Below are 25748 nucleotides of genomic sequence, written 5' to 3' on the forward strand. Positions count from 1 at the left end.
TTTGAGAAAACATTCTATTATTCTATCCAGCTGTATAAAATGTCATGATTTGACTACGTTTTATTTTAAGCCAAACCCACTCTTTTTCTATGATGTAATGAATAATTTTATCACACTTGTGGTGATTTTTTTACTAATGTAGTTTTTTTTGCACATACACTTTTTTCTTCCAGGTATACTTTAAGGAACATAAAATTAGATTTAAATTATTCTTAGAATGTCTAATTTACCATTAAATTTTCTAGTCCTTTGATACACAAGACTTTATAGTGCTTTTGTTGCTTATTAAAGATACTGGATTGACAGCTTTGGAGTATGAAGTGCAAGGGCTGCTCAACTGTAAATTCATGCATCTGACAGTCTATACCTCCTAATCCCAAAGAGCTCACTGCTGCTGGCAGCATGTTGCCAGTCTGATGAGCTGATGAATCATTTGCTGTTCACGCATATGCATGGAGCTATCACTGTGATTAGTTAGTACAGTCATCGGACTGGTAATCCCTGACTAAGTGTTCCTAGAGGCCTGGCAGTGTTTCTGCTTGTGAGTAAAAGGAGAACTGCAGACTAATGACAGCAACATGATTTGAAAAATCTTTTCTGTTTGATGTGGTTAAAATTATGAATAAACTTCTGTGGCCAAGCAAGCTTAAAAGCTAAGTCTGTCTTGGGTGTGCCTTGCAAAGATTACCTGGGTTGTGCATAACGGAGCACATGCAACAAAGCTATTATGCCTTCTCTGAACATAAAGGTAGACTCATTACAAAAAAAATTCCTTTTTGCAGAATGAAGAAAATGGATATAGGTTGTGATCCTCCATGTCACAACTCCCTGAACACAGTGGAAACAATCTGCTTATTTCAGGCAGACCTGTTTCCTCTGCTCTGTGTCCTCTTTGGCCTGGAAATCATATGGTCACATTAATATACGTTGTGCTCTGAGTTCATAAATCCTGAGAGGAATGAGGGTTATCAGTTACAGGACAGCTTCATACTAAAACAGGTTCAGTTTTTGGATTAGAACTGGCTCAAACACGAGTGAAGTAACCTCAGGTGTGATTTGCAAAAAGCCATGTGGACATACCTATTTTCTTGCCTCCAGAACAAGCATAACATGATAATACGAATTTTCTACTTATATGCCATAATAGATTGAAGGAGTCCACTAGGGCAAAAAGGTGCTTTATTTTTCTGTGCTCATTTCTTTCTTAGCCTTCTCTTGAAACTGTTTAAGAGGTTGTCAATTAGAATAATAATTTTCAGTAACAAGTTCTTGTAAAAGCTAAAACTCGAAGTTTTAATCCCTGAATGCATCTCTACGTGAGTTATCCCTTGGTAAAGGATTATCCTGAGCTACATATCAGTTAGTTTATTGCAGGGCCTCTCTGCAACCTGATTCCTTCAGAACTCTTGAACTTGAATTCAATGTAATGTATATAGTAATAATGTATTTTTTTTAGTCAGTCGGCACTGGGCTTTGATCATAAAATCACAGCTGACCATCTGTTCCTTAGGTTTCCAGATTCTTGGTTAATTTTAGATAGCGATTCAAGAATAATAACTCAGTTCTGAAAAGCTTAGAAAAATACCTGTGTGTGCATGGAACTAACTAATTTAATTTGCATCACAGTTCCCTTCTATAATGGAGAGAAGTGAGAACAATAGCTATTTGGCAGTCGGCTGGGTACGTAGGAGTTCTATAAGTTTTACAGGACGAGGCTGATGAAAGATAATGAGACTTCACAATGCAATTTTGTTGTGTGGTTTTCTCTTCCATTTCTGCTGCGTGCACAAAAGCCTTCATTTTAGTGGTGTTCTTAGACAAGGGCATAGTGAATTTATTGGTATTAATTGTATTCATTAAAATTGTCTTTCAGAGTTCTTAACTCTGCTGGAGGCTAAGTTCATCAATTGTCCGTGTCTGACACGTCTTCATGCAGAAATTTGATGGCTTTCGTGAGGTGCAGTTAGGACATTCAGTGCAGAAATTTTTCTGACACATAAAGGAGTATGTAGAGTTGTGATCATCTTATTTGCAGTATTTCTGATAGGAATTGTACCTGCTCTTCAGTTGATGATTATTTGGGGGGAGGGAAAAAAAAGCTTGCTTCTTAGTATTAAAGCCTGTTGCTACTGTAATTTGCTTAAGAAAACGAAGTGATGATAGAATGAATTTTGCTTTGGACGTGTTCAGTTTAACTTTTCAAAAATCTTTCATCTACTGGTGGTGAATGTGAGTGACAGCTTAATTCATGGGGATCAGCGTTCCTAGAAGTATCCGCAGAATGCAGATTAGTAGCTGACTGTAGGAAGTCATTTGGACATAAGAGTTTCTAACATGCCCCTTAATTTTTTTGGAGGAAGTTAAGTAAAAGTTGCTTGTCAAGTAAGAATCCCTTATTCTACAAACAGTTTTTGTTTCTGCAACATGTTTTATTGTTCTAGGAATGCTGTGCTTACTGTCTTCAAGTTTCAAATCTGCTGCTTGTGTCCAAGTGCAGGAGATAGCATTTAGTATAACTTTTATCTCTAATTACTGTTGTTTTTTTCATACTTCCTTATTACTTGAAAAAAAAAAAAGCACAGATTCAATATATTTTTCACCTGAAAAGGCAAATAATGTTGATATTATTCCTTCTAGTGAGTTCCCATGCAGAACATCTTCCAGCTGCAGTCAAGATCAGCAGGGAAGATGATTGTGGGGCTACAGTCTTTATCTGATACAAAGTACTTACAGCTCCGTTGAGCCTATGCTGAACTGGTATCATGGCCGCAGTAGTGCACAATGTTTTATCTTCAGTGGGTCTGTAAAAGTTCACACCAACTGAAGGTCTTGCTCTTCTGTCTTCCAGGACAGTAGTAGATGAACAAATAGATGTTTTGAACATGCATGTACTGGATTCTGCAATCACCTCTGCAATGTCTGGTTGCACAGAAGCATCTTACTCTCGTATACATAGACTTGAATCTTGATGTCTTTTGAAATACTTTGACAAATACCAATAACTTATAATCATTCCTTGAATAAGCATTATTCTGCAGAAGCATTTATTTTGTGTGGTGACAGTCACATTTTTTTGATCAAATTTAGCTTTTCTGAATCCTTTCTAATATCACCACTCTTCTTTTTTTTGTACAGAGGATACTTAGGTACTTTCAGTTGCTCTGTATTTAAATGCCTTTAAATTAAGCCTAAAATGAATAGTGTCAATGCCTACGCCCTTTTTACTGCCTGTTAGAGTATTCTTAGCTTTCATTGACATCCTGCCAAAAGATGGATAGTCCTAAAAGATACGAGTCTGAGTAGACCTTATTGCCAGGGGCTGTAGAGATTCCTAGGTTGCTACACAGTGCTACACACTGCTCCAGATTCTCTTTTACTTCTCAAAATGCAAGTTAGTCTGTACAAGTATTTAACTAAAGCAGCCTTCAGGCTTCTACATCACAGAATCGTGTTTTCTTGGGGCTGGTAAAATAGGTAAATATTGGTAAATATAATTAAATAAGGAGAGGGAAGCATAAGTAAACAGGAAGGAATGAAGACATTTTCCCTGGGTGAGCTCTGTATTCCATGTTGAAGATAACCTGGATGAATGATTCTATGAGCTATCTGCAGCTTTGTCATCTTATTTGAGTCCTCAAAAAAACCCTTGCATATATTCGAGCATATGAGATAAAAAGTACTGTGAGTATATACAAATATTATATGAACAAGAATATTTTTTTCTGTCTTTTATTTAAGCTATTTGGAAGAAAGGAAGGAAAAGATCAATTGTTTAAATTGAAGTACTGTGTTATACAGGGCATGTCTTTTGACTATTATGAGCAATAATACACTTGAGCATGAAAAGCAGTAAAATAGAACACAGTGTGGTGGGATAGTACTATTGCTGATTGTTAATGATCATAAAAGGTATATGCCTTGATGATAAATATCTTTGTGATTTTAGTTTAGGTAAATGCTGGCATGAGAAGGAGACATCAGTGAAGTGAGAAAAAGGAAGCATAGAATAAAGTATCTCTCTGTTTTTTTTCTACTAGGTATGAACTCATAGAGAGAGGTGTGTTCACAGCCAAAGATATTGGATTGGTTCCAACCGTGTATACCTGCAATCAACAACTTGAGGCTGAGAATATGCGTTTGAGGAAAGATTTGGAAAACTATAAACTTGCTGTGAAGTATGTTATTTGGTCTTAATGAAACTTTGATATACAGCAGAAAACGGCCGGATAAAGTAAACCCAAGTACTTAATGGAAATAATAAGTTCCCATTTGTTATGCTGGCTGTGCATATTTTTACTTCTGGGTGACATTTGTAATTAAAGTTCAATTTTCTCTGAGCTCTATTAGAAACCTAAATCTTAATTTCTTTTATTTGTATTTACTGGGCTATAGAAAATAATTTTCTATATCCAGTAATCACAACAAATTACTCTCATGATTCTTTGTAGTATAATATGTAGAACTAGAAAATAAAGTTATGTGCATTTTGTATTAAAATACAGTACTATAAATTACAGCTACCACAAAACATCAACATACAAAAAATTCACTGTAAGTTTATTCTTCATTTTTTTTAATTGCAAAAAATCTATCACTCTGGCCCTAGTGGTAAACAGTATGTCAGTGTAAATTACCATCATTGATTATACTCGTGTGTACATTGCAGTAGCTGATTTTACAAGTGACTTGTACTTCAGTCATAAGAGAGTTAAAATATTTAGCCTATATAATGGAGAGATGCAATAATGAACTACATGTAACATAGCCTTTTCTGAAGAATGGTATGTCTGCACATGTATGCATTCATTGTGAATTTACCCTGAGACCTAATAACGCACTCACTTCGATTTTGCCAGTGCATAGTTTTAAAATACGGAGCAGTAAAAAATTGTTAACTCCATCTCTCTGATTTTCCTCAAGATTGCTCAAGCTACTAATTTTCACTTAGATTGTTCCTTTGTATGAAAAATAGCTACTTAGATATTAAATAATCATTGCTGCTGATAATAACGATAATCAAATTATTTTCCAATGATAATCATTTATTACACTTTAAATTAATTGGTCATAGTCTAATAGTTAAGTAAACAGCTTTAATAATCACATCAAATACTGTGTAGTCTAAATATACTGTTGCACTGGGACATGGGCCATATAGAAAACATGTCTTTATTTTAATCTGCAGCTTCTTTGGACAATGGATAGTTAGGGATTGTGTCTCTCATTTGAGTGGGAAAGTAAGAAGCAGTAATGCATAGTAACAGAAGGAAAGACAAAATCGGGCCCTTTTGAGTTTTATTATTGTTAGTAGTAATTTTAACAGGCTTTCCTTTCTTTTTTTCCCCTCACCTTTTTTCTTTCTTTTTGTCTGCCTGTATGAAGCAGAACATGCTATAACAAGGTAATCTGAGTGGATTATGACTTGATAAGAGTTTTCCTGGGTTTGTTGCATCGCTACGTGATTGTTTAAGAACATAAAGCTCAAAACCACTTCACCGTGGTCATGAATGAGTTGGGATTTTTCCCATAAGAATGTGTATATTATCTATGGGGTGCCAGAAATGTTTTTTTCATAGTGGATGTCTAGTTAAAAGGCTGACAGACGACATGATATTGTGCAGAAGGAAGAAAGCAGGAGAGGGAAAAGACATAGCCTGTAGCAACCTAGCATATTGGCAATCTGTTAAATAAAACTCCCAACGCTCACTTCAGTGAACTGTGCTAAAAAAAAATAAATCCATGAACTGAAACCATGCACTGCTTTTTCACATTCTAATCTTTGATGAAACCTAAAATAGCGATAGCGATGCTCTGGTGGTAAATGAGTGAGTCATGTCACCTGCTTGGTATTCCAGAGAGGGCAGTGAGGTATAGGGCAATTCTACATGACACAAATGAGAAGTGGGTAAATTCTGTTCATTGCCATTTACTGTTAAATACTGCACTTATTCTGCACGTACCTTGTTAAACCACTATTAAATTTAGTCCCCCTCTCTCCACTTGTAGGGAGAGCTTTATTTTTTTAGTCTTTCTGCTAATATTAGAATGGAGTATATGTAGATGTAAAACTTGGTTTGTGCTAATGGTCGTTACTTCATTTTTCAACTTCTTTATTTTAAATAACTTCCCAAGTTTCATTGATTCTAAAGTTCAAAGCTCAGCACTTCTGTGACATTCATGTCACTTAATTTGTTTTAAATAATTTATGAATTAAAACAGTACTGTTTCTGGAATAGTGGGTGAAATTGAGCATTTCTGCTGTACGTACCATGAGTTAAGTGTTCCTTTGTGTCTTTTGGATAAACCCTGATCATAATACTCTATATTAAATCCGTTTGCTGCAGTGACTGCTAACAGCATTTTTTCTTGTTGATACATTCAGTAAGTGTAGTCAGTACCCTTGCTATGATAAAGCAAATATTTCAGCAGGAGGGCAATTTGAGTTTTCAGGTATGGTGAGAGAGAGTTCACCAGCTTACACTGAAAACAGAATGCCTAAGAGCACTGAAGAAATGCTGATTTGACTGGTTAAAACCTAAGGATCTGTAAGCAAAGAAAGTCTCATATTTTGCTCTGTGGATTAGTCAGAAAGCTTTAATTGTGAGATACAGTGCTGTGAAGTGTATTTGAAGAAAGCTTTTAATCTGAGCTTGGTACTCTTGACAACCATCTTGCAGAAGAGAGATGTTATTTGGGACTTAGGCAGTATGAGGGCCCAGGATAAATGACTGTAAACGAATTACCTCCTGCTTTAATGTTGTTTAGCAATTGGTGGAGGAGTTTCAGTGTCTAGGAGCTAACTGTAATTGTATTTTGGGTATTTTAATAGAGTATTTACATGACTGCAAAGCGAGCAGGTGGGCCAGTGGAGTAGAGTGCAGGCTGTTGGTTACATTTCACTGTGGCATTTCATTATTTAAAGAGAAAATTACAATCAGCTTCACTTCCTGTATACAATGAGTATGTATTTTTAATATGTTGTCCAATGTCTGAAGGCATCTTGAGATGTAATGAAATCCCTGAATGCATATATTAAAAGAAATAAGTATCAGCAGAACTATCACTAGCTTTGGAGTAAAATAGTTATTACCTTAAAGTTTAGATACACTACTAATCTTTATTTAAATTATTTCTGAAAACAGACATTGTGTTGTGATAGAAATCAAAACTAATTTTACATTGGTTTACCATGTGACAGGGGTTAAAGTATACCTTAAGTGTACTCCCTTTCTCTTTCTTTTATCTTGAAGGCTACAGTTGAGCCCTGATTATTGATAAGGGATGTTGTTATCTGCTGCAATATTTCTTAAAAGAAAGCATAGATATTCTTTCCAATATGCAAAAAAAATTTGAAAATGACATCTCTGAAAATTGTTAATTCTTGCAGGAGATTAGTTAAATTTAATTCACTGTCTTCGGTGATGATTTGTGTCATTCAAGCATTTAATATTCTAGTAATATTTGCTTGTGAGTTGAATAATAGGTTGTGATTTTGTAGCAATATTAAACTCTGCCTATCTGATGATTTAAAATAGCTTGAATCCCATATATTTTGGTGTTCTCCTATGGCCAGACCCTTTGTGTTGCCTTTGTATTTGAACATGTAGGTAGACAACATAATGGTACACCAGGTTTAAGATTGTGTAATCACAGGGACTGCTAACTGTGATATTTATAAGTTCTTTAAACGTTTAGGAAATTCTTAGGTAGACAGAATGAAAGTTGTGTCCAGCTTTTGTCTGAGGTTTGTAACTGTGTGCACAAACATCAGTTAGGAAATTTAAATATTTGTGGATATCTTTCTGTCCTGATTTTTGGAGGCATGCTCACAAATATGCACCCAGTTTACAGCCACAGTAAGTCAAGATATAAAGCAATCTTGGAAATAATATTTTTTATTACTGTTAGTTGTATCAGCAGCAATAAAATCCTCAGCTGATCTCCTATTTGTGTGCCAAAATCTAACCATTCCTGCACATATTTCTCCACCTATACAGTGAAAAAAATAAAGTATACACTTCTTGTATTGTGCACCACATTTAAATGCATCTGTTTAATTATGTGGTACATATAGCATCCTTGCTACTAAATGCTATATAAACTAGATAGAGTAAAAGCATGAGAGTGTATGTTTTCTAAAACTGTATTTATTTTGATTAAAATTTTAGAGCTACAACTTGCAGCTTGTTGGGAAATAAAGTTTCCCCTAAATTCAGTGGGAACAGGGCATGTAACTCACCTTTGAAAATCCCTACTTGGTTTTATTGGACCTTGCCCTCTTCTACTGTTTTTATCAAACTGCTTACTTGAGAAAAGTCTAAATGCAGAGACCTGCAGTCTTTGACATACATCTTAACTAAAAGAAATGGCTATTGGCTTTGCTATGGCTGTAGCAACATCTTTTACTCTTAGAACAAGCCATCTGCTTAGCTCTGAAGGGGCAGGTTTTGTATTCAAGATGTTACGGCAAGTCAGATTTTGTGAATGGTGTCACGGTGGAGTTGTTTCACAGAACTATCCTGAGACCACCGATTCATTTACCTCTCAAATCCTCCGCTGCTCATAGAGCTTGAACAGAATCATAATCTGTACTTTGTATCCCACACCAGTATCATAAGTTACTCTGTTTCACAACTTCTGGTATTTGTGGGCATGCATACACAAAACCATGTGCATGCCCACAGCTCCTTTGAGCTTTTCACAGTGTTACTGCAGGGGCCACCCTGCCTATTTTCATTTCCCTGCCAGCTTTGTCTCAGCTTTGACTCATAGTGGCATTAATTCACTGTGCTGCTCTTCAGGTCTTTCTAACTGTTCCTGCCTCAAGCAACCATTCACATATAAATGTACACATATAAATATGGTAGTTTGTTTAGGTAATAAATATAGCAAATGCATATGTAGTAAATATAAATTATTTGTACAATTAAATAAAATGCACTGACAATTACGGGTCTTCTTCCTGGACCTGTGATTTTGGCATACTCCACTGCCATAGCAGTTTTCCTAACTCTTTGACTCCTGTTGGAGAAGAAATGAGCTTTATTTCTGCAAAGAGCAAGTATCTAATTTCTGTGCAAGGTAATTTTGAGCTTCCTATGCAATTAAACAATTAATCTACTAATCTTTCCTGCCAAACCCATATCAGTAAAGGCAAGGAAAAAATGTACAGAATATATACAGAGTATTTTCTTTTATGTTTATGGAGTATCTCAGGGTGTCCCATGGCTGTGTGTAGAATGTGCTTAGAGAATGACAGGTTTAGTATGTTTGCAATTAATTTTGAAATTGATTCCTTTTCCTTCCTGGTGTCACATACAGGGGACACTTGGGAACAGGCTGCAAACATGATTGATTAGAGGCTAGAACTTCTCTAGCGCACTTTTTTCCAGAAGCTCTCTAAATGCATGTATTTGCAAGGCAACGATACAGTTATCCTTCTGTGTGTGTCCTTCTAGCATGTACTGTTATTCTGGGTTCCAGATGCGATGTAGATATTAGAAAATCAGTATTGCAATACATTTTCATGTAGAATTTGAAACCCACAACAAGAGTATTGTTTTCTAATCACCTGTAATTTGAACATGTACTTCCACAAGACCCCTCGTTCTTAAAGTCAGGTTGAGGTCTGAGATTTATAATGCCAGAATCATTATGGATTCTATCTAAAGGAACTGAGGAAAGGTAAAGGTGAAGAGTACCCATGGTTTTGTACATCAGCTGCAGCCAAAAGACCGCAAAATTATGTGTTCTCCACCACAGCACATACTACCAAAAGTTTTCAGTTTGGATACAGTAGGTGTGTGCATATCTGAAAATTAATTCTGTGTGTATTCAACATACCCTGATGAGCAATTAATAAGAGGAGATTAATACTTCTCTCTTACATTTTCTGTTTACATGTAGCAAAGCAAAAGAGGCTTTCCTAAATATGCAGAAAGAACGTGACTTCCATCGAATGCATCACAAGCGAGTGATCCAGGAGAAAAACAGGCTTATTTGTGACATTAAGAGGTAAAAAATTATTTTAATTACCATACATGTAACATTAAAGATAACATCGTCGCCTGGTAATGAGATAACATTGTGGAATTTCAAGTGGTAAAGTAAAGCTAGCTGCATTTAGGTGGTGTTCTGGTAAATAGAAGTTCCATCTGACCATTCTGCCATGTCTCTTAAACAATTTCTAATGATATTTTTTTTATATTTTCCATTGTGTGATGTGGCATTAACAACTACACAGTATTTCTAATAGTTGAAAATATAAATGAGATTTTCTTTTACCCAGATCTTTTTCCATAAATATGTAGTGATTTCTCGGTTTAGATCTGTTATCCATTTTAAGGATAACTGGTGTCACACTGAGTTCAGAACCTTTGCATTCATGATTCCCATAGCTGGTGTATTCTGTCCTTTTACATCATGAACCTCCTATATGAAATTTGCTTTGGTTGCAAATAAGCCCAAACTAGTCCATTGGTACTGAGTTATAATAGTTTGGTTTATAATATTTAATTCTGTAATTTTGTCATTCTGGAATTCTGTACGTTTTCTGTTAACTGTTATGCTTCTTTCCCTCCACGAGTAGAACTTTTGTGTTGTCCATCTGAAGATCACTGGGCCAGGTGAAAGAGTTTAGAATCTCTTGTTTGCACGTGTTCGTGCCAGCGCTTGTTTTAAAATAACATTGGGGAGTGGCTTACATCTGCAGCTCCCAACAAGTCACAGAAATTTGGCTTGCCAGTGTTGTTATCAATAAATGCATGTAATAGCAACTACATGTTCTACATCTCTAACCCTGAAATCCATACGTACTAATGCAAGAGAGCACTATTCACTGAATTACCCTCTGTGTGTCAGCTTTTTGCAAACGGCAGTATTTTTGAAGCTTAGTGTCCTGTGTTTCTGTTGAGATGATACATCTAACTTTTAGTTGTTCTGAAGAATTAGTGGTTAGGTATTCTAAATGTAATGTGCAGTGAAGAAAAAAACAGTAATCATATTACAACTGTTTTGTCTAGATGAGGATATTAGTTGGTAGTCAGATAATAGCTGTAATTCCCTTTCTTCCAATGAAATATCATCCATCTGCAAGAAAACAGAAATCAACAAAAATTAATGTTCAATATGTGTATGAAGGATTAAGAACAGGCCGAAACTGTAGGGGTTGTTTTAAAAGATATGACTAAACAAACTATGAAACCTCATATTGATCTGACTCCTTACTTTTGGTTTTTCCCTTGTGGTATTCCAGTTGGGTGGTTACATTTAATACTTTTGCTGTCTCCTCTGTGTTGACCTTTTGGCACTTTTATTCTTTTATATGGGGAGGAAAAAGGTTACACAGACATAAATCTCCGATTTAACTCATCTTTGAGGAATCATTTATCCTCCTCTTGTTCACAGGCTGAAGGCACATTATGCATCATATGAACCAGTGCTGAAGCAGTTGACTGAAAAATACCAGACTACACTGAGACAGAAAATGTTAACTAGTTTGGAGAGAGACAGAGCAGTTGGGCAGGTAAAACTATGAACACCGCTTGCAAAGCTGTAAAGAATGCTTTTGGTTTTCACTTTGGTAAATACATAGGCTATTTCTGTTAAAGCAACTCACTTATGCAGTAGTTTGAAGCAGAATATTAGTGAGTTTCATGTTATTTAGTGAAATATTAATACTGAGATTGTGTGAAACTTAGTGCCACGAAGTAGTAGTTCTCAGTTTGCGCTTGCTCAACGCAGCTTCGCATGAGTCAGCAATGTGCAGACCCCGTTATACTTTCAGTGTCAACAACTCGAGGAGAGGTGTGATATTTCCAGATGCATCTGCTTCCATCTATGCCTTTAGAAGTCTCTTATTTTAACTTACTTTATTACTCTTTACAATTTTATTTTTTCCTGATTATATCCAGGAATGATCTACTAGTTTAGGAAAAAATACATTAAGATATCAGACACAGTTTTTCTGTCTTGCAAATGGAATAATAGAGCGTATTTTACTCCTATAATCTTATCTGATGTATAGGTTGGTATACGTGATATTCTGCCCCTTTAGTAGGAACTACGATAAGCACAGATAGGATGGATGAAGAACAGAAAATCATCTTGCGCGTGTTTTAACCAATACGTTGTTTGTTCAAAAAAGAGGAGGGGAAAAAAAAGAAAAAGGAGCTCCCAAAATGCATTGTGTTTCAGCAGTAGCATCAATTATATGTGGGTAACATGAAACGAATTTACCATGCTTGCACGCTCTTCTAATAGTCCTCATCTCTTGTTTCCTCCATTCCTCTGCCTCCAATTTTTCTCAGGTCACCTGAGGGCTTACTTTTAAAAGACTGAGGATTATATGTTTAAAATTTCATGCAGTAAAAGAAAGTGTCCTAAAGAAAAAGAAAGGTTACTGTCCATATACTGTTGTGCTGAATCAGGAATACAAAGCATAGAACAGTTCCAATGTTATGAAATTTCAGGAACCTATCTGGTTACGAAATGGAAGCATTCTGGAGTGATGGCTTTTTTTGTGACACATAATACCATATTTTGTGGCATTTTCTTATGACAAAGCTGTACATCATATTATGCCATTAAGTTAAAGATCAGTGCAGTGATAGCAGTGGTTAAAAGTTGATGGTGCAGTAAGAGCCCCAGTATTCTGTATGTCTGCATTGTTTTAATAGAGCTGTAAAAATATTTTGAGATATTCTGGATGGCTTGTATTTTATTGCATTGTTTCACTGGGCCTTTCCAAAATCTCAGATTAGGAGTTATGTTTATAATTTAGAGGCAATAATCAGAAAAGTGAAAAATTATAGATGGAATTTATTTCTTAAATAGGCAGACATAAAAGCTGTGTGTTGTGAACAGCAGTTCAAAAGCAATTTTTTCATATTATCTCCTCTTGTTCTCTCCTCTTTTTAAAATTAGGTTACAGGTTTGCAAGCCACATTACGAAATCTAGAGTCTGGACATGCTATTCAGATTCCTGTGACAAAAGGTAAAATATTCCTATCACCAAGCTCAGACTGGTTATGGAATTTTGGTTGTTGTGATGCATTTCAAAATCTGGTGTAACAGTAAATCAAAAATACTTGCACTATAAACATTTTATCAGCTGTCTTGGTGACAGAGCAGCAATTCTATGATTTGAATATTTATTCTAAAATGTATCCACTACGGACAGTGAGACTGCTCATGGCAATATGGAGTATGTGAGTAACTATGGAAGGACTTTGTCCTAGAAATCTACTTTGTGTCTGATTTTATTTTATGCACTAATACTTTTTTTACATGAGTGTTCTTTTTCAACTCACTATAAGAAGGTATACATGGCCATCTGGAAACACTTTGAAAATACTGATGTTGTGAAATCCAGCCTCTTATTTTAGCATGTCTCATCGTTACAGGAGGTTGCTAAGGTTATATAATGCCTTCTGGAATAATATCTTTATCTGTATGGTACTAGACTACTTCCCTGGTGTTTTGAATAAATGCATAATTATTAAATGATTTTTCTAACTCCATCAGAAAAAAACCTAGCACCTTTGGTTTCCTAAGTAAATGAAGCCCATGCTGTCACATTCTTTGTGAGTATCTCTCCCACTAATAATTTTGAACCTATTTTCCAATTTCAGCTATGGTTGACACTGAGGTAGGTCTCAAATAAACCAGGTTTCTGAAAGACTCTTGAAAATAGATGAGATGATGAGAAAGGGAAACAGTGAGCTCTACCTTCTTTGACAACAGAGTATTCCCATGAGAAGGGGATGTCGCACCTGCCTTAGTCATGAGCAGAACTCCAGTCAGAGGTTGCAGTTTATTTGACATTAGAGAACCCCAAATTTCTCAGCCACATAGGTGACCAGGTATCAAATACTATACAACTTCCCGGTGAAGCATTTGTTGCACTAGGACATTTTTTTATATGTGTTTCTTTTGTGTTTTTTTCCAGTGTGTTAAAGGGCTAAACTTCCTTTTTCACTGGCAATATACCACAGGTAAAAAGCCACTGAGTTACCCCAGCCTTTGACAATCAAGCTTCATTAGTTCCCATGTTCATGGAGTTACTTATACTTGTATAAAATTCCTGTAGAAAAGACAAGGCTGAGAAGAAGAATAGTAGCCACAAAATTTTTGGTTTCTTTTTGGATTTGTATTAAGTGAAGAGGATAGCAAGGATTTCCTTAACTATTTAGATGGTTTGTTTACTATTAATGCAGACATTTCAGCTACTGTCCAGATCTTTGCTACTGCCTGTCTATTACGACCATAGCACATTCGGTTTAATTTTTTCCTTCAAATTCTATCTAATGTAGATTGAAGCAATTGGTCTCCTAAATTGTCATGAATTGCTACAAGCACTGGCCTGAGATCTAATTATCTGAAAGATGTCCCTCATCCTAGCTTAGGTCTTGGTTTACATGCAGCAGTGGGAGGCTTACATAGCTGAGGAGTTCGTTGGAGCACACCCTACTCTTTTTCTAAACTACTGTTTAATTAAGAACATAGCTGCTTTCATTTCTGGAAGAACCTGGCAGGGTTCTGTAGTCTTACCCAGTATAAACTAAGCTATGATTTTAATTCTGTATACAAGCAAATAGCTACTAAACTTCTGTAAATACAGACTTCAGATGCGTTAATACAGTGGATTACTGGAGTCCTGGCAGTAAGCTTCTTCAGTGTTCACAGTATCTTTCTGGTTTTGGATTCTGATGCCTTTTTTGTATGAATTAGTATCATACTCCTCAGCAAGGCACATTTCAGCCCCCCCAAATACCTGTATGTACTGGATATGCTCTGCTGTAGTCCTTAAATCTTGTTGCAACTAAAAGTACAAACTTCTGCCCCCCTAAAGAACACAGTGCTCATTTTCATCCCACTTCAGATAGGGAGGTAGAGAACAGGCTTTTTATTTTATGTTAGTTTAGGGCACAGAGCATTCAACTTCTCATTATACTCTGGCTTGAGGATATATAATGTGGGTTCTTCCTCCATGCTAGTGTTTTACAGTGTAGATGCCCCATCTGTCTCTCTGTCGTATTTCACATACTTTCATTTATTATTTGAGCGATTCTAAAAACCACTTTCCGGCTGTTCATAGTACTTGTTTATTCTCCAAAAGTCTTGAGAGCAATTTATAATACCAAAAAGTGACAAGCAGGGGAGCACTTAATAAATAATAATATTAAAAAAAAAAAATCACTTAGTCTCTAACACAAATTATTAAGCTCATCAGCCACCCACATGCTTGTTACAACCCATAATTTGCTTCATACCCTGTGTATCATAAATTAAGCAATATTTCAGTTCATTTCTTTCCCGTGCTTTGTCCTCTAATGCTACATAATTTTTATTGCCCTCTGTAGGTCATACTCATGTCTCAGTGGGTGATACTGTCTTATTTAGATACTTTCTGCTGCCTCTTGAAAGATGGCCATGTTCTGCTGCCTCTTGAATTCTTATTCCTGAGACAGTATCAATGCAACCTTGAGAAGCAAGCAGTGCATAGATACTGGAGAAATGTTTGCTGCATTCTTCTCTTAAATTTAAGTTCTTGGTTTGGAAGGAACCAGTGCTGTTGGACTTGCAAATCTCTGCTGTAAGGAGACCTACAGCTGCATTTTTTCAGTTGCCGTCTCTTCAGGGCTGACTTTTATGCATTAGTACGTTAGTACATTTTAGTTAGAACATAATGAAAATTCAGATTGGCAAGTTATCCTTTGCCAAGGTAAGATGCCTTTTCTGGCCAGCTGTCTGCTTTCACTGCAGTGCAGAGCATGAAGGAAGGAGGATGGCTCTGCCTGGCAGCAGGAGATTGCCTGTCACTGCTCCTGATGCTGCTGCTGTCCCACAAGCTGACTTGACTGCAGAACACCTGGAATGCTGGCTTTGGCTAGAGGACACTGAGAGTGGCTTTTAGTTTTGGGTTTGCTGTATTGTTCGACGTTTTGAATAGCAGCAATGAGGTCCTGCACATCCAATCCATTGTGGGTTTGTTTTTTGTTTGGGTTTTTTGAGTGAGTCATATAGTGCATAATGAAGAACAAAAGGAAGCTTCATAGTATTCACAATGAGTTTGCATTGTAAATTTGTATCTGGTGCTAGGTAGAAAAAAAAATAAACAGTAGCTAGTGGTAATTTTAGGACAGCTATTCTGGACTTAGGCATTTGATGTAGCAGCTTTCAGGCTGATGCATTTAAAACAACTGAAGAGGAGATAGCATCCACAATGCAGAGCAAGTAATTTATTTAGTAGGGTTTTTGCTGTCCCACTGCCAGCCTGCTGCTTAGCTTTGCAAACAGTGCTTTGTACACAAATCCTTCAAGAGAAAGTTTTCTTTAGGTGTCATAAAAATTATTAGAAGTTTAAGTTTTCATTTCCTATGTACTTACCTTGCCTGTTTAAACTTGATATGAAGGACACTTAATAGTTGGAGAGGAACTAGTTAACAGTTATTAGCATTAGGACTCAGTCACCTTGTAGACTGTTTCTCTGTCCCTGCTATGCTCACTCAGAAGCCAGCTCTGAAAGAAAAGTTGTATTTTGAGTTCAGATTATTTTTAAAAAGGTTTTGATGTTTTGTGCAAGATTTGCATTAAAAACTGGTTTTGTTTTTGTTTTAAATCTGGTCCTCCCTGATGTGGTAGCAAGATCATACATAGAGGGGTCTAATTATCGACGAGAAAGAACTGAGTTTTTTATTTGGGTTATTGGTGTATATTAACAGAGCACTTGCACCCTTACTTATGGATCAAGACACAGCGTTAAGTGGTGCTCTGAAAATAAACTACTTTTGCCTGAAGGAATTAGGCAACGTTGATTGTGGCTTGCTTATAAACCTAAGTGAATGCTGCTATAACAGCTGGTTCTAAAAACATGTTATAAAACTGTTACTTGCTCAGTACATTTCTTGTATTTTCTAAAAACAACAGCTGCTTATTTATTACCCAATTATAGTCCAAAGTTGAACTCAATGAGTTTCTTTACTCATGGTTGAATTAACTCATTGCGAAGCCTGTTAACTGTGCTTTTCCTTTCCTTGATCTGATGTAATTGCTGTTAGAAGGTCATGCAAAAAGAAATTTAAAATGCACCAGTTAAAGTACTTAAACCTCATTGTCCAGTTAAAGTACTTAAACCTGGTTGTCCACATTCCATCTACAATGCAATCAGAATAGAAAACGTGTAAACACAAGCTGTTGACCTCTTAGTGCAATCACAACAGTTATTTAGAATTTTCTCTCTTTTTTTTTTAATGGTTACTGACTTTTTAAGCTCTTCAGCTGTCATAACTCTGTTGGTTTATAAGTATGTGTATTTCAAAAGCATCAACAAACCAAATGCTCCATGAACCACATGCTGGTGTGTAGAAGTTACTGAGTGAGTAGAAAGTGTTTGACATATAAACCAATTTTGCAGTGTATCGTTCCTCGGAGAAGGTTATTATGCAGGATATCTGTGACACAGCTTTATCTTTTAAATCAGATTCTTTTTATCAGTTTCTGTTTTTACTCAGATTGGGAACATAGGAAAGTTTTGTGTTTGCTTGATCTGGGTTTTTTTGCCTCGAGAATGGAAAGGGTGGGTTTTTCCCCTTTAGTAAGTCAGAAAGTTTGCATTTTGGTGTCAAGGTCTTAAAACTATTTTACAAGAGGAAGCATTTAGAAATGCATAGTGTAAAGTACATTTGTTTCAGTCTGGATTTTAGTTGTATAATGTGTTTTTCAATCTGAGATATTTTTCAAAGAACTAGAGGGATGTAAGTGCCCAAATCCTATTGGAATTCAGTATTCCATTCTTCCTGTAGACCCATGAATGGAGCATTGCAACAAGATACGGGTATCACAAGGGACTGTATTCAGATGTGTGAGCTGCCAATGCGAAGACTGTCAGAATAGTATCCTTTCTGCCAGATCATGGCAAATGCATTGTACAATAGTCCACATGTGCTATACTGTGGCCCACATTCCTTTCAGCCTACTCTGATGATCTACAGCTATACTACCTGCTTAGGATTTCTTTGAGTTACCTATTCATAAGTAATTCCTTGTTTGAAAGGTGGGTTGGGAGAAAGAGCAGGGAAGCAAAAGGTAACGGAGACTGTAAATCAGAATAATGCATTGGTGGTAGATGGATTGGGTAGGATGCAGTGAGATGATGTTTCTTCTGGCTCTGAGGGAGAAGAAGAATTGCATCCATTTTATTGTGACTCTCCTGTACTGCAAGATTCAAAATCATTGCTGTATTTTGGGGGCAAAATCTAGGGTACCGTTAGGTAAGCTGAAATAGATCACACCAAAATAATTTGTGGAGCAGAGTTAATGTAGTCTTGGAATACTTTATATGGATGGCACAGTAACCTGAAAATATCTTTTTGTTTAAAGTGGTGTTTCTTTTAGAATTTCACATGTCTAGCTAATATTAAGTAAAGTAGAGAGATCTCTTCCAGAAAAGTAGGTAAAAAATGCATTCTGATTATATTTTTGTTGGTTTTATTTTATAGCAGGCCACGAATGTCAAAGGAAGAAAGGGTTGGAAGGTCCCACCCAGAAAGCTCTTCGGGAAGCCAGGCAGCAAAAAATCCTTGATGCTGAAAGTTCTTCCTATGATCCAGTCAAAGATGTAGAGAAGATAGGCAAGAGATATCCAAAGGTATGCACCATTCTTTGCAGTTGCTCAGTATCTAATCCAAAGTATACTTTAAACTTCTGCTAAGCTGTGCTGAAAAACACTTGTCTAACATGACTGAAAGAAGGCTGTTGTGTAGTGACAAATGCTACCTAGGACAGGTAGGTAACAGGTTTTTTTATTTTTAATGAGTTTCTGTTGCAACTAATTTTTCAGGGACTAATAGGAACTTTGAGTTGAAGCTAGCAAACTACTTTTTGAGAGACTGATGTTATGACCCTGCAGAGGAAGGCCACTGGTTATAAATGCTTGTTGCTCTGTTAAGTTTATTTTGTAACTGGAGAAATCCTGACCCGTTCTGTAGTGCTTGCAAACTTTTCAAGCATTTCAACCTGTCTGTTTCAGCTGGGTCTAAAAAGTATAACATCTGGGAGACTAAGGGCAATAAATTGGTGATTTCTTAATAGATGATGAAAGCTTCTAAACTTGAGTATACCAAAGGTGTGTTGTTGTTTCAGTTTGGAAGTTGTGCAGAATCAAAATTGATTCCTGATTGAATGTTTTATTGTTGAAAGAAATTTGTTTTCTTAGTTTATTTTACTTGGTTTATTGAGGTTGCATTTTGGGACTATATAACAGCGCTTTTTATTTTTCCAAATCAAGATAAACACTCTAATATCTAAAATTTCTTAAGCTCTTAAAACTGTTACACTGGTCTATTTTTATTTGAGAACAACAGTTAGAGTTTAAACTGTGTTCTTTGAGAAGCTTTAGTTTCTGTTGATGTAGTCAGAATCAGCTTCAGTCTTTCCTTTCCTTGTCTCCACAAGAATACATCCATGGTGGTTTATTTTTTTGTTTCTATCTGGTTTTGCAAGGGCATTTCTTCTGTCTGACACTGGCAGTGCACCTCTCCTCTGACAAACATACCGTTTTATTTCTGTTTTCATCCCATCATTCTCCTGAACCTCCAAAAAAAAAAAAAAAATATTCTGTTGCTTTCTGAAACACTTCTCGCCACATATTGGAAATCTCTGTACTGTCTCCCCGCCTATTAGTATCTGAGTACTACTGAGGCACCTGGCAGTCAGTCCATCTCCACTTTCCCTGTTCTTCATTCAGTGGTTAGAAACTTCCATCTTAGACTCTTACAGGTATCTGTTCTTTTCATTTTGACTTGTGAACAGATGAGTATTTCTTGGCTTATGTAATTTTATTTTTTGTTCCTGTTTCTACTGAAGTCATCAGGATTTTTATAGTAAACTTTAGTGGATTTATGTTTCACCCCCAGAATATATAAACTCTACACAGGTAGTATGCCTGTCTGGCTTGCTCTTTTTCTTTGAAATTCATGAGCACTGTTAGTTGACTGGTTCTGGCAAGCATCTGTGTTTCTGCACATCTTATGTTTCCCAAATGAGTCCTACCAGAGGCCCTGATGTCTTTATTTAATCAATGGATTAGAAAACTGGACTAGCTCCAGAAATAAGACATCAGAAAATACGGGCATGTTTGAATGTACTAGATTTTACCATGCATAAGCCATAACCTAAAACTTTAGGTGTGAGACTAACTTTTCCAACAGTGGAACAGTATATCTTTTTTCAGTTCAAATTTCCTGGATCTATTATTTCTAAATATTTCATTTCCCCTAACAAAGGATACTAGCTTAGATACTGCATGTGAATTGTCTTATTTTTTAGGCTATTAGAAATAAACAGCAGAGGGAATGATGAGTGTGTAGAGGGCAAAGGGGTGAGTTAGAATTGTTTTTAAAACAAAGATGCTCACAGAACTCTGTCCTGTAGTGCACATTTATTGAACTACAGTTCAAATCTAAGTTATTTTTTTTAAACAGTGTGTTCTCACTCAACAGTTTAGTTGTCTGAGTATTTGTTCCAGTCAAAAGGATTAGGTATAAATGAGTGCCTTGCCTTCCTTATATAATTTTATGTGATATTTGGAATCAAACTTCTCTGTGGTGCCTCCTTTCCTTTGACCTATATGAAAAGATCTTTTAAATTCTGTCGTGTCTTATGTGACTTCTGTTCTTTCTTAGAATGATTCAACATGGCAATGTCTGTTTTGAAGAGTGTACCATAAATAATAGTCTTGTTCTCATTTACAATAATGAAAATAACACTTTAAATGTTTGGGGGGAGGGATAAAATTGACTTACACGTATTCAGATTAAGACTACACTTCATTTAAGTTCTCTTTATACCACAAAGAAAGAGTCAGAGCATAAATTGGTCAGTACCATGGAGTTCAGGTCAGGAATATATAGAAGAAATAAAGGCAATTAAAAATCATTTATTCAAACAGTGCATTTATGACAAAATAGAGAGAAAGAAAACAAAGTATGGGAAATCTAGGTAAAATTCACTGTCAAATATTGTTTAGCTCTTATCAGTAAATGTAAGTGACCATTTAAAGCTTACAAAAGTTCAAAGTGAACAGCTTATCCAATTTTAAAATTTAGGTATTTGGATTATATCATGTTCACTAAAAAGCAAATATGTTGTCATGAAATTGCATCCTTGAGACAAAATTATAAGTGTTTATATTAACTGTAGTGTTACATAGGAGTGAACTAGGGTAATGAAAATGATTTAAAATCTTTTCTGTGTCTTGTAGCTAAATAGTGATCTAACAAATGCCTGTGCTTACTTTTAAGTAGATGCAAATATGACTCATAGCTGAGCTAGAACATTTACTTCAAGGACAGACATATATTGTGTCATTGTAATATCCTGTAAAAGCTGACATGTAATTTAAAACCTAAGGTTCCTTTGATATGAAGTTTATCACTGAAACAGTGAAAAAGCAACCGAAATCTTTCTGAAGGAGAATGTATTCTCCTGATTTTAAAATCTTTGTTACAAGACTGAATGAAATTGTACAGTAACAGGCAATTAGGCTAAACTGTTTACTTATCTAGCCCTTAATAAGCCAGTATCAATAGCATAAATATTCTTAGATTAAGAATGTGCATAGAGTCCTGCTTTAAGCATTTAAATTAATTAAAATGCACTCACAGGTCATTAAATTTGTAGAGAACCTTTGATAATGTGATTTCCATTATCCTGTTGAAATATGCTTTTCCTATTTTTATATTTTTATTCTCTTAGATTCCTCACAGAGTACATTCTATGTTTGATTGCTTTTATAGTTACTAGCAGGGCAATTGCAGCTTCTTTATGTTTGGTAAATTCTATTTCCATGTATTACATTCCTGAAGTTTTATTTCATGTAAAACTTTATCAAAAGGTGCATTGGACACTTCTGGGATTGAGGTATTATCTGTTTCTGTGGAACAGATATTGATATTATGGCCAACGATATATTAAAAAAAAAAAACAGAAGTAAAAGCCAATGATCATACAAACATAATAGCTTTTGTAATTAATAGGACTTTGGGTTGAAATATCACATGCATACATGCTTAAAACCCAAGTTTCTCCTCAGTTCTATGGAAGAAAGCATACAAAATTTAGAAGAACTACTGGTTCTGTGCTCTCAAACAGAAGGGAAGCTAAAACTAAATTATTACTTAATCAGATCATTGAGCTTGAATATAAATTAGCACAGGCATATTGGGACAGAATTGGAAAGATGAGGTCCCAGAGTAGTTAGGAAGGGTCGTAAATGAAATAGGCAATCATTTTGTGTTTGTAGTAAGGTTACTAAAAAAGCACTGATTTGATATTCAGTAGAGAGATGATGGACAGCTAATACTGGGAATACTTAATTCTACAGTCCTTCGCTGGTATAGTAAAACTCCAGAGAGATAGCTAAGAAAACTAATACCAGTTACAAAGGTGTAAGACCACAGTCTTACATCTAAAATGTCTGTATTTCAAATGAGATGAAAAGTAAAAGCTAAGAAATTACAGACTAGACACTACAATTCGAATTCCCAAAGACATTTGTAATAAATAAATGAAATTTTACTGAACATCTAGAAGAAATCCGGAAAAGAAGTAACCATGAAAATGGATTTGCAAGGAAAAAAATGTTTCAGTCCAGTCTAGATTGCATCCATAACAGGATAACAGGTCTCGTGTATAGAAGAGGAGCAGTAAATGTTGTAACTTTATCTTATTCTTAAGATATGGGAGCTTTATGTTTTTAATAAGGCTTTGGATACTGTCTCACAGATCATTCTTATCAGCTGTGGAAATCTGGCCTGACAGAAACGTTCCTAAATTAATGGAAAAGAGATTGGAAACATGTAAATATATTGAATAGGCTTTTGCTGGGATATGTTTTCACTAATGATCTGGAAAGTGGAACAGAAAATACACTGACTAAACTTGCAGACCAAGTGAATTGGGTTTGGTGGGGGTGAAACTGCAAGTGTAATTGAGGACAGGAGTACAATTCAAAACTTGACCTATTGGAGAATTGATCTAAAGAAATAACATGCGATGTAAGAAATGACAGATGTACAAATACAGAACAAGAAGATAAGAAACAGTTGATCAAATAGCTTTTACTTAGAATAGGTTCTAGGGTTTGTTGTATAAATCAAGCTTAGCATGAGTCAACAATGACAGGATACTGCAGAATAGCTGAATCCCGTACTGCAGTGTAAACCACGAATATTATTTGGGGGATGTGGAATATTCCTCTTGCTTTGTTCACTTGGCATGTAGCTTTGGCTGCAGTATTGTGTTCAGTTTCATTACAGATCTTCAGGAGACAAGTGGAGCATCTACAATAGAGAGATAAGAATGATTAGAAGGCTGTGAAACATAACTGTCAAAGAAAAGGTTAAAGAAGTGAAATTGCATAGTCCACAGAAAAGAACACTAAGGGGAGACAGGATACATCCTTAAAATCTGAAAGAATTCTGTTCAAAAAAACAACCCCACCAAAACAACATGTTAGAACAAGAAGTAATAAAGTAGAAATCCAGTAAGAAAGATTCAGATTACATATTAAATAAAATTTATGGTAGTAAATATAGTGAAGCACTGGACTAGATTGCCTACGGAGTTTGTGTTACTGGAATAGGATAGACAAGATTTTTCTGAGGAATAACATAGGTGCAGTGTCCCCTTGGGAAAGGGGATGTACTGATTGACCAGCAAGAGGATCTGTTTAGCTGTCACTATTAGTTTGATTTTCCCCAAAAAAATTGTACTTAAGGGAAGAAACTTTCTGCCTTGCCCTAAAATAGCAGGCCTCTTCTAATTTTCCATTAAAGAATAGCAATATCAAAGTAAGTTTTCATAAGTCCCATTAGACTTGATGGCTGGGGAAAGGGGAAAGACTGATGTTAGTGCCTGCAGGTGGGAAAGCATTCAGAAGATATGCCAGCCAGCAAATGTGTATTTGTGAGCTGATGAGCATGACTGTAGCTCTAGAAACAAGTACAGCATGCACAGCTCTTGTCCAGTGGGACTGTCATTGGATACACAGTGGCATTATTGCAGTGGTAGTGGGTATTAAGCAGCAAAGAATATGTATCTTTAGAATATGATGCTTCTTTACTTCTACTTAAGGAATTAATGTTCTGTTACTCAAATGTCAAGAATATGATCTAAGATTACCTTGATGTAAGCTGAAAGGTGTTCTTTAGTTGCTTTTGATGGAAATTAATTTAAAAGAATTGCATATTTTGATAGGCAATACTTTATTTTTTTAAGAATTAATATAGACTTAAAAATGGTAAAAAGAAAAAACTTCTTTTTAGACTAAATCCATGCTTTTGTTTTAGTTTGTGTGTGATATTCTGTATGTAATAGATGATGTGATGATGGCTTTAGGTTTAGGCTTTGCCTAAACATGTGTTTTTAAATGACAGACCTACGTAGAGAAAATAAGAAAAAAGAATGTTAGCTACAAAAAAATACAAAAAATATTCATACATCTGTAAGAAAAATTTATAAAAGACAACATAGATATAATTTTCCATCCATCCTTGTGGCTTTGTTTAAATCAAGACACCCAAAGCAGTGTGTTTCTAGAAAGAATGTTTGATATTTGAAGCCATTAGTCCTTGATAAAATTACCTTGCAGGGCATCCAAAGGGTTTCTGTGTGTTAAAGAACATTGCTTATTTGGAGTCATTAGATGCTGCTAAGAATAATAAAATAACAGGCCCCCGAGATGGAAAACAAATACAGAAGAATGTTGGAAAGATGCATTTGATCCTAATTGTAATCATTCTAATTGTAGATATGCTTTGCATATTCATATACTTCTTTCTGTAGCTGAGTGTAAATAGTGACAGATTTTAGAATAATAGCCTGTCTTCTGTGAGACTGTGAATCTCACTCTTGCTATAATCATTTGCAAAAACTGCTGATAGTAAAATTGCTAATTTTTTATAGGCAAATGCTTTGATTTCCTGGAAAAGGGACCTACTGAAATTATATTTAATTTAGGAGAAAAACTATGAATGTTGCTGAGAAAATGTAAAATATGTAAGGAATTAATATAAATATAAAAAATACAAAGACTTTTCTTTATTTTAATTGATAGCTGTTGCCATTGCTGTCTTCCTCAGGACAGACAGCCCTGTCAAATGGGGAAAGTTGGGAATTGTGTTGTGCAAAAGGGTTTCCTTTATCCCAGAGGAGTTCCTGCAATGCTTTCCCTCATTCACTTTGGGCTTTATGATAGTATTTGGCTTTGCACAATTTAAGAGGGAACTTGACAACAGAACAAGAGCCTCCATACCAAGCGCATGCAGCAAGTGGCGGAATGATGCGTGTACAACTATCAGTGATGTCAGCATTGTTTGGCCTTTGAGACCATCATTGAGTAATTTCATTACCTCTGGAATACTGCTTTGTTTTCCCTTCAATTGAAGTGTCAAGACCTTAAAATTCCTCTTGGAAATCGTTTGGGAATTTTGGAGGGGTCAAGGAGGAGAATTGTTCCGTTGTGCTTGTTCCTTCACTAACAAATGTACACAGTGCTTACAGCACATTTTTTTGAAACATGCTCAGGTGAAATACCGCCAAATGGGATTCTGCCAGTACAACTTTTCTCTGTAACTGTGCAATTGTAATGCTCTTTTGAATGTTTAGCTTTTGACAAAGTGTCTATTCTTTTAAAGGAAAGAGAAATCACTAAGTATCATTAGAATGCACTGCACAAGACATATAGC

At 35.7% G+C, this 25748-nt stretch overlaps 1 protein-coding gene across 1 annotated transcript in view; it reads left to right on the plus strand.

The window, feature by feature from the left end:
• The window catches only part of SPAG16 (sperm associated antigen 16), a 415031-nt gene that overhangs the window by 12052 nt on the left and 377231 nt on the right, over window positions 1-25748 (plus strand). Inside the window, 5 exon segments of the mRNA XM_059820586.1 lie at window positions 4038-4175; window positions 9907-10014; window positions 11407-11524; window positions 12925-12994; window positions 18501-18649. Of these exon segments, the coding sequence (XP_059676569.1) occupies window positions 4038-4175; window positions 9907-10014; window positions 11407-11524; window positions 12925-12994; window positions 18501-18649 (583 nt within the window).

The sequence above is a fragment of the Gavia stellata genome, chromosome 8, assembly GCF_030936135.1.
Source record: "Gavia stellata isolate bGavSte3 chromosome 8, bGavSte3.hap2, whole genome shotgun sequence".
Classification (NCBI taxonomy): Eukaryota; Metazoa; Chordata; class Aves; order Gaviiformes; family Gaviidae; genus Gavia; species Gavia stellata.